This window comes from Dendrobium catenatum, unplaced genomic scaffold (assembly GCF_001605985.2).
Source record: "Dendrobium catenatum unplaced genomic scaffold, ASM160598v2 fragScaff_scaffold_1263, whole genome shotgun sequence".
In the NCBI taxonomy this organism is placed as follows: domain Eukaryota; kingdom Viridiplantae; phylum Streptophyta; class Magnoliopsida; order Asparagales; family Orchidaceae; genus Dendrobium; species Dendrobium catenatum.
Genome location: NW_021319725.1, coordinates 554184 through 564759, shown reverse-complemented (window position 1 = coordinate 564759; position 10576 = coordinate 554184). Strand labels below are relative to the sequence as shown.

General features: G+C 35.8%; 1 protein-coding gene across 1 annotated transcript; it reads right to left on the bottom strand.

Annotated features, from left to right (window-relative positions):
• Positions 1-703: 703 nt before the first annotated feature.
• LOC110106275 (60S ribosomal protein L31) lies at positions 704-6107 on the bottom strand. Its single transcript, XM_020836112.2, has 2 exons — positions 5950-6107; positions 704-1188 (listed from the first exon to the last, which is right to left on the bottom strand). Exons 1-2 carry the CDS (start codon positions 6033-6035, stop codon positions 909-911), a joined length of 366 nt encoding a protein of 121 aa, XP_020691771.1. The 5' UTR covers positions 6036-6107; the 3' UTR covers positions 704-908.
• Positions 6108-10576: the final 4469 nt, after the last annotated feature.

The following is a 10576-nucleotide window of genomic DNA, read 5'->3' as shown; positions in this document are numbered from 1 at the left end:
GCATAATTATTCAGTTTCTATAGAAATTTATTATTTTAATAATATAAATTTTATAATTTAAATATTGAAATTCGGTTAATATAATTTTATAATTTAAATTGTATAGTAATTGTTATGTTTAAATCATATAATTAAAAAAAATATTAATTATAAAAATTTTTAGAATTTAGTTAATTATATATGAATTATATATATAATTTTAAAATAAAAAATTTGCAAACTTTTATGAATTTAAGTTAGAATTTAAAATCTTTAAATAATGCAGAAAAAAATCATACTTGAGCAATATTTCTGGCATTCATCATTGGTATGTGTGCTTTATAGCTTACAGCTTACTTTATCCGATGAACCAAATTCTCAATAGTTTAATGATACAAATCACCCGGTTAGCTTAGCTCATATGAGTGTAAATAATTTTTTGGCTAGAATTCAGATAATTTAAGCATTTCGTAACGAGTTGACTCATCAGACTATCAAATTTGACAAACTTAGCATAATCTGTAGATGAAACCAACCTCAGCAAAACTGAAACTGATAGTTATAATAAATAGCAACACATCTCATCTTGATATGTTGGTTGGGAGATTAGACTATCAACTAAAAGATCTTGAATTCGAGTCTTGATATGCGATATGTGTATGAGTTTCTTTTTTTTTTTTTAATGTGTATAAGTTTGACTTAATTGACCAAATTATATATATATAAAAAAAACAAATATACAATAGTAAAATGTCAAAGCAGTGAAAAACCAAGTATTAAAGTTTACCGCAAGAAAGTTTACATGTCATCAAATACCAGCTAAATGAAAGCATAATTCAAAATAAATATCTCAAACATGCTTGAATCAAGGAACATATAGCAATACAAAATGAATGAACAGTGCAGATAAGCTCCATTCAAAATTGAAATCAATCTGCTTCATCAATTACCTTCGTTCCAAGGCCCTTGAGACCCTCAGGAGGGACCTCAGCAACTGTCACAAGAGAGTAGAATTCCTCCTTGGCATCTTCTTCCTCATTCCTCTTGCGGGCAATCCTCACACGAACTCGCCTGGGGACGCTGCGGATACCTCTGCTCCATATTTGCTTATTCACCTTTACATCGATTCTGATATCGGTTGTCCTCATTGCCTTCTGTGCAAATTTCCTGATCTCCTTTATAGCCTTGGGGGCTTTTTTCTTGAAAGTGCTGCTCAATGATAAATCATATTCAATTTAATATCACAATTACAACATGTTCCAAAATGCTACATGTATTACATTCAATTTAATAAATGATAATCATGGGAATAACATTGATAATACTTAGGATAACCAAAAACTGCTCTCAGACCATGCTGATGTCAGGCATATGCAACATCTTAAGGTTTCATTTGAAAAAATTTTGTGCTTAAAAAAACATTAAGAAAGCTATTCCGAACGAAGCCTAAGACTTCTAAAGTTGAGCTCTACAATTGAATCACCACAATTGAGTTAAAAATATACTACATTTGAATTTTTGTAAACCAGAAATAAGCCAATTGAAATTGATTACGAATTATATTTAAAATTACAAATCTTATATCTAATTTTTATCACATTGAAGTTCTTAGATTAATTCATGTGAAATATATATATATGCTTTACCTATCAATCAATTAAAAAAAATCAAACCTAGTTAGACTATTTAATTGTAATCCATATAAACAACTAAAATATAGGCTAATTTAGAATCAAATCAAACCATTGCACACCCCAATCCAAACCTATCAAGTCATGTAGGTGGATCTTTTTTATAACTTTGTCGTCTCAAGTTCATAAGACAGTTCAAATTTGAGAAAACTTCAAAATAAGCATATAAATTCCCATTTCAATTTAAAAAAATGACCAAACATACCGAGAACCAGCACAATTTCTGTGTGAGGCAGTTAATTGAAATTAATAATACAAATAAATTAAATTTTTTTCCTTTTTTTATATTAACAATTCAAAGAAACAAATAACTAAATTACGCTCTTATTACAATTAACTTCATAAATGATGTGCTAAGTAGTTTTAAAGTGACAGGGGAGTTAGTATTGAAAGTCCAAGCTCTCAATCATTTCCTCAAGTGATAAAAGAACAATGTTTTATCTGAAGTTTTTCCCTATCATTAAAGTAGAATTCTACTTGCGACTTAAAAAATAGAGGCAAAAATTAATTAAAAAAAAAGAATAAAAGAAAAAAGAATGAAAAAATAAAAGATATGAATAAGCTAGATTGACATAAAATACATGATTATTGTCCACTTAAAATTAGAAGGGTCTGATCACACATCTTATGCCTTAATCTGGGCTTCTTATTTGAGTCAAGCCAGATTGAAGATTTTCATTGAAATTTTATCAAACATTGACATTTTAGATGGGGTGAGTAAATTGGCTAAGCATTTCCATGATCCAATGCTTAGGGATAACCAAGTATCAATTAGGTGCTAAATGTAAACTACCAAATACAAGTTTTTAATAATTTTCTTCTCATCAAAATTTGAAAAACAAAAAACAAATTATATTTTTTTCTTGAAACTAAGGATGAAATTCATTAAAGTTTCATCCAATTCTAGTACAGAAGCATAATGCAAACAACTTTGAAATGTTTACTAAAGATGACCTGTCTTAAGCAATATCGGCCAATATAAGTAGCAATATGCAAATCCCCATAGGTTGATGAATTTGATGTCTCATTATGGAGGTACGCACGATTGCTAAGTTGAGAAAGCCATGGTCCCATGTAGAATAATGGGCCACCGTGATTCCAAACAAGCCTTCACATGTTATGGATTGATTTCAGGAGGATACAGAGCCTTAGCTTAAAAAAAAACCTTAGGCGGGTTTTGTACTTTATCAACCTATAAATTTAATTAAATAATTTTGGAGAACCTTCCAATCAATGATCTTTTGCAAAGAAATACAATAACATATTTCTTGAGTACCTCATAATCCAAATATACAGCATTTCCAATATAATGCATAAAATGACTAGAAAATAAATCCATATTTTAAAATAAAGCTTAAATGTGGTGTACTCCTATGCAATAGCTGTTATCATTTATTAGATAATATTCATGTACTATTAGTAAGAAAAGAATGGTTGAGCAATTGGCTTATGAATGTATAAAGTTGACATATTTTTTTTGTTCAAATCCCACCTAAAACAAAAGTTCTTCATTCAAAATAAATCCCAAAATTCACCCATAGCCTGCTGACCTACGAAGGCTTATAAAAACCAACCATTTTCTTAATCAATGACCCATGCCATCCATCAAGCTCAGGTCATCAATTGGTCATAATAGGTGTGGTGCTACTACACTTTAGGCTCATCTACATGTGACCTGCACTTTAGATTTGATGATCCTTGATGAACTACGCGAATCTCCAATCAAAAACTTGGTTCCCTCCAGTATTGCAAAAAGGTCACCCATTATTAGCAAGTGCTTATATGACCTAGAACCATAAATAACTCAATATTTTGGCTTGACATTAAGGCTTCATTTGGGACGCCTTTCTTATTTCTTCTTAAAGCAACTTTTTAGTACAAAAATTAATTTTTTTTAATAGAGAGCTGCTTTAAGATGTGTCAAGAAAGCCATCCCAAATGAAGCTTAAATCATATGGAGATAAATTTGATACAGCACATGTGAAAGATATTGTTTAGGTCAAAAACTGAAAATTTTAAAATGCTACCTCCTAATGGTACATAATCCTCTCAAAGTGCATACAAAAAAAAAAGATAATCAATCTGTTAGTTTTCTTTTATTAAAAATCGAATCAAAAGCGATGTCTCATACCCATTCAACAGCCCTGTAAATACAATACCATCGATCACTTTTGTACAGCATTCACCCTGCTAGCTACAAGTTCTACTACTGCAATCAATTAGGATTTCATATCGTGCTGAGGAATCAATTCCTATGAACACACCTCTACCGTCCCACCATAACAGGACTTGGTTGGTTAAGCACAGTGAGTGAAACTGTTACATTGCCCAGAATAGAAAACAGCAATCGCCTATTATTAGTGTTCATCGTTAAGAAGTTAAACATAAAACTTCCAATGTGACCATATCTCATCCATAACTAAGCAAGGATTCGTTCTTCTTTAATTTCCAGGTACAAATAGATAAGCAATGTAAAAAAAAAAAAAAAAGAAAGGCGAGGGCTCCAGGTGGTTCCTTGATAGCAGAAAAACAATTAAAAAGGGTTAACAAGAGCAAACTTCAAATGATTCAAAAAAAAAAAAAATGAACGAAACATGATCTAGTAATAGAGATTGTTAAGGAAATAGTGGAGGTTGATGGCGAGAAAGAGATGAAGTTCGATGATAGTGGTCAATTAATGCTAGTAAAGTGATAATGGTCAGACAATGAAAGTTGAACGATAGTGATAGTTGACGGTGTTTGTTGGTATCAAATATCAAAAAATATTCTAGAGTTATTTAGATGTACAAGCTCTCTTTTGTGTGAAGAATAGAAGTTCATTTATTATTTTTAATGGTGGCACTTGATAGATTGATTTTGATAAATTTCAAAACATTTTATTGAATGACTCATATTAATATTTAAATGCCTTAATGACTTTTAATTAAGTGATCTTTGTTCAAATACCACCTAAACTCAAAAGTTTTTCATTCAAAATAAATCCAAGAATTCACTCATAGCCCGCCGACCTACAAAGGCTCATAAAAATCAACCATTTTCTTAATCAATGACCCATGCCACCCCACAAGCTCAGGTCATTAATTGGTCATAATAGGTGTGGTGCTACTACACTTTTAGGCTCATCTACATGTGACCCCCTCTGTAATAAGGTATGTGCTTTAGATTTGATGATCCTTGATTAACTGCACGAACCTCCTATCAAAACTTGTTTCCCTTCAGTATTGCAAAAAGGTCACCCATTATTAGCAACTGCTTATACGACCTAGAACCATAAAAAACTCAATATTTTGGCTTGACATTAAGGCTTCGTTTGGGACACCTTTCTTATTTTTTCTTAAAACAGCTTTTTAGTACAAAAATTAAATTTTTTTTACTAGAAAGCTGCTTCAAGAAGCGGCAAGAGAGTCATCCCAAATGAAACCTAAATCAGACGGGATGAATTTGATACAACACATGTGAAAGATATTGTTTAAGTTTTTGAAAAATTTAAAAAGCTACCTCCTAATGGTACATAATCGTCTCAACGTGCATACAACAACAACAACAACAACAACATCAAGCCTTTATCTCACTACGTGGGGTCGGCTAATCAACGTGCATACAAAAAAAAAAAAAAAAAAGATAATCGATCTGTTAGTTTTCTTTTATTAAAATCGAATAAAAACGGATGTCTCATACCCATTGAACAACCTTGTAAATACAATACTATCGATCACTTGTGTGCAGCATTCACCCTGCTAGCTACAAGTTCTACTGATGCAATCAATTAGGATTTCATATCGTGCTGTGGAATCAATTTCTACGACCACGCCTCTACCGTCCCAGCATACAGGACTTGGTTGGTTAAGCACAGTGAAACAATTACATTGCCCATTCTAGAACAGCAATCGCCTATTATTAGTGTTCATCGTTAAGAAGTTAAACATAAAACTTCCAATGTGATCATATCTCACCCATAACTATGCACGGATTCGTTCTTCTTTAATTTCCAGGTACAAATCGATAGGCAATGTAAAAAAAGAAAGGTGAGGACTCCAGCTGGTTCCTTGATAGCAGAAAACAATTAAGAAGGGCTAACAAGAGCAAACATCAAATGATTCGCAAAAAAAAAAAGGAACGAAACATGATCTACTAATTTCAAGTCACTTAATCAAGCATCAACTGATCTATTTTTACAAAAACCATCAATCCCTTCTCGACACATGCATTGAAATAAATCAAAATGGGACGGGAAAAAGAGAGAAACGAAAAAGATAACATGAAACGATAAAGAAAATACCATCCATGGAGCCTTTTGTGAAGATTGATAGTGTACTCTCTTGTCACAACTTCTTCCTTCCGTCCTTTGCTACCCTTTTCAACCATTCTCACTGCCGCTTATCTTACCAGCTAAAACCCTAATCTGGATTTGCGCGGCCGCTGAAGAAGAACGACAATGAAACTATATATCTGGGCGAGTCGACCCAAACCAGTTCGAAACGGTGGCCGGCTCTTCTGAGCCGAAGATTAAATTACACATATCTTTTACTATTAAAGTTATTTCCATGAATGAGTGAAGTGAATTGCTGAAAAGACCACTAATCAGGGTCAGAATTTATTTTATTTTAAAAGAAAATTTAGCTCAAAATATTCTAATCAAATTTTATAATGATTTATTTTTAAAATCTTAATTATTCTAAAACAAATTTAATAAATTAAAATTTGATAATATTTTTCGTCTAATTATTTTCTTACCCCTTTTACCTCATAGTCCCAAGACTAGCATTTATCATATAACTTCATGCACTTATAATCTTCATTAATATAAAAAATGATCATAACATCAGCAAAAATTCTAAATTTCTAAATATTCAAATAAGCCTTAGTCAAATAATCGCAAGATTATCTCATTGATAATCGAAAAGAATTCTTGAGGACCATTTTGTTTTTCTAATAGTAAATAACTATCTAATATTATTGTATGCTTAAATATCTCATTGTCACAATTTAATTTAAATTTGGTAAAAATGTTAAGATCAACATGAACTAACTCATCATCTCTAACACACACTTATGAGGTCTACTGTACATTTTTATAGAGACGCAGTGAACCTGCCTTAGAAGATGACTAGGCATGTTCATATGGAGTCATCCTTTCCAGAATCTAATTTGAAATAATTATTCATTTAATTTTTTATTAAATAACAATTAGAACTATCTAATATCATATATTAATAAGAAACATCAAAACATATTCTATAATTCAAAACATCAATGTACTCATTTGTATTTGATTCTCAAAAATCATATACGATACCCATGATCTATACAACGAGTACAAAAGAATAGCTAAAAAAAAAAAAAACACGAACCTGAATGAATCCTGATTAGTCTCACACTCATGATCTTTTACCCTGATCTGAAATCATTTAACCAAATATAATGAAACGGCTACTGTACTTTCTTTAGGTTATATTTGTAAATACTAGTTGAATCTTTCCTTCTCACATCTCTATATATATCCACTGTACTCATTACTTTTAATATACACAATTACTTTTTCTATTCATTGCTATGTCTGTATACTTCTTCCTCTTTCTCTTTATTTCTGTCATGATATCAGAGCCAAGTTGGCTCCATGGCTGATCAAGAATCAGCTATCTCTCCCGCCTCCACCCCTGGCTCCACCTCAGGAAACACCTCTGACTACACCGCGCCGGCGCCTCTGAAGTTTCTAATCTCCAACCTCAAAACTCTCGTTCCCAACCCTCTGTCTACAGAGAACTACCACATATGGCGTATCCAGATTCTGCAGCATTTCTCGGCGAATGGGTTTGCTGGATTCCTGACAGGAGCGGCCTCTTGCCCCTCCGATCACTCCAGCAGTGCGTTCTTCCAGTGGAGCTTGATCGACCGCAACCTTATCTCGGCGCTCTTCTCCACCATTTCTCAAGCAATCCTACCATACGTTCTTACCGCCTCCGCTGCCCATGAAGTCTGGCAGATTCTTGAAAGAAGAATGCAACCCAACATTCGCTCTCAAGTCATACAACTCAAGAACGAACTTCATAACATCAAGATGACCAACTCCAATATGCAACAATACCTAATGCAGATCAAGAATTTGGTAGATAATATCGCCGCATCGGGCTCTCAAATCGACACTGAAGACATCCTAATATACATCATGAACGGACTTCCCTCCTCATACAACTCTTTCAAAACATCCATCCGCACATCCTTAAACGCCATCGACCTCGACACCCTCTATTCTTTACTTTGCAGTGAAGAAATCGCAATGCAGCGAGAACATCAAAAAGAAACTGGAGCTAATTTGGACAATCCGACCTTCTACACATCTCGGACAAGCTCCAACAGAGGAAACTGAGCAAATCGCACTTTCAAGAATAAGAAATATGACAATCGCTCCAAGTCAGATTACGCATCCCCTCCTCAACCGAACCAGTCCATGTCCAAGACCGATCGCCCTACTTGCCAAATCTGCGGCAAACCTGGACACATTGCGCTGAATTGCTGGCACCGAAACAATCCTAAATACGCTCCCACCATTCCACCGCCTAAATGGGCTCTTCTCTCTCAGCACACTCTGGTATCTACTAAGGACTGGATTCTTGATTCCGGAGCATCGAGCCACCTGACTCCGGACTTCAGCAACCTCAATCAAGGAACTAGCTACCACGGACCGGACACTATTTCCACCGCCAGTGGTACTTCTCTTCCCATTCAACACTCCGGTCAAGGGCTTCTTCCTCTTCCCGATTCGGCTCGTAAGCTTTACTTACGCAATCTACTTCATGTCCCTGCTCTTACTCATAATCTTATATCTATTTCAAAACTAACCAAAGACAATAAAGTCTCCATTTCATTTGAAGAACATGGCTTTGTCATTAAGGATGGTCAGGTCACCGCCCGCTTCTTCTTGGTCACCTGCATAACGGCCTCTACCGCGTACGGAACACCTTCCCGGATAGTCCCACGGCTCTTCTTGCGCGACATCAATATACTCGGTTATGGCATGCAAGACTTGGTCACCCACACGTTGGAGTGCTCACGCAGCTTCATCACCTGATCCCGTCGTTAGATCTTGACACTACTAAATTCCTTTGTAATTCTTGTAGTATGGCTAAATGCCACAAACTTCCCTTTAATAAACGAACCAACAATTCGTCTCATGTTTTTCAATTTATTCACTCGGACGTTTGGGGTCCGGCTCCCACTCAATCTCATAACGGCTTTAATTACTATGTCATTTTTGTTGACGATTTTTCCAAATTTACCTGGCTCTATCTAATGCACTCTAAAAGCGAAATGTTTTCCAAATTTTTTCATTTCTGTGCTCTCGTGAAAAATATTTTTAATACCACACCTAAAGTGTTCAAATCCGACGAAGGAGGAGAATTCTGCAGTACTCAGTTCAAATCTTTTCTCTCCTCGCACGGCATTCTCCATCAAACTAGCTGCCCGCATACCCCAAAACAGAACAAACTCGCTGAACGGAAGCATCGTCATATCCTGGAACTCACGCGATCCCTCCTGCTAGACGCTCATCTGCCCAAACAATTCTGGTCCGAAGCAGTAACAACGGCAACCTATCTAATCAACCGGATCCGTCACAGGCCATCTCAAATAAAATTCCCTACCAGATAATCCATGGCAGCGTACCGACGTATGATTATCTACGCACATTCGGCTGTTTGTGTTATCCGTGGCTCCGACCATACAACACAGACAAGCTATCTCCTCGGTCGCAACCATGTGTCTTTCTTGGCTACTCGTCACAACAAAAAGGCTATAAGTGTTTTAATTCTAGTACAAATAAAATTCTAATCTCACGCCATGTAACTTTTCAGAAACATATCTTTCCTTATATGCAAACTACAGATGCTCCTCCGTCCAGTTCAGAAAGCTCGTCTACATTCATCCCACCGCTCCTCACGACACCAACGTCCATTTCGCACACCTCCGCTCAGATCACTCCCAGATCGTTTCAATCGCACCCTCCCACCACCGGTCACAACCCTTCTACTAACACCTTCACACAGACCGCAACTGCTGAATCCCTGCCACCTGATCCTCCGCCAGCCCCATCGCATCCAATGCAGACTCGGGCTAAATCAGGAATCCACAAACCCAAAATAATATATGATCTCTCTGCTACAACCCATGAACTGTCCTCCCCGACTTCCTATGCTCAGGCTTCCAAAATACCGCACTGGCAGTCCGCAATGCAGGAGGAATTCTCAGCTCTCCAACGCCAAGGAACGTGGACCCTTGTTCCACCACCCAGTCAAGAACCAATTCTTGGCTGCAAATGGACATTCAAAACTAAACTACTACCAAACGGGAAGATTGATAGCTACAAAGCTCGTCTAGTTTCTCAGGGCTTTAATCAAACTCTCAGCGTCAACTACAAAGAAACATTTAGCACAGTCGCAAAAATGCCAACCATTCGGGCTCTCTTAACTCTAGCTCTTCACCGACAATGGACCATACTACAGCTCGACGTTTCAAATGCATTCCTCCACAGCGATCTCACGGACACAATGTACATGCGTCAACCCGTAGGATTCGTCAACGAAAAGCATCCACATTACGTTTGTCAACTACACAAATACCTCTATGGTCTTAAACAAGCACCGAGACAGTGGTTTAACAAACTCACGTCTCTCCTCCAACAGTTTGGGTTCAGGTTCAGTCATTCCGATCCTTCCCTTCTCATTTTTAATCTCAATAACATTCATTTATACTTCCTAATCTACGTTGATGATATTCTCTAATTAACAGGCAACGAATCCTCCAAAATTCAATCCTTCCTTCAATTCCTTCTGTCTCACTTCGCTCTAAAACAACTAGGAAATGTTTCTCTGTTTCTTAGCATTCAAATTCTTAAAACTTCCTCCGGATAC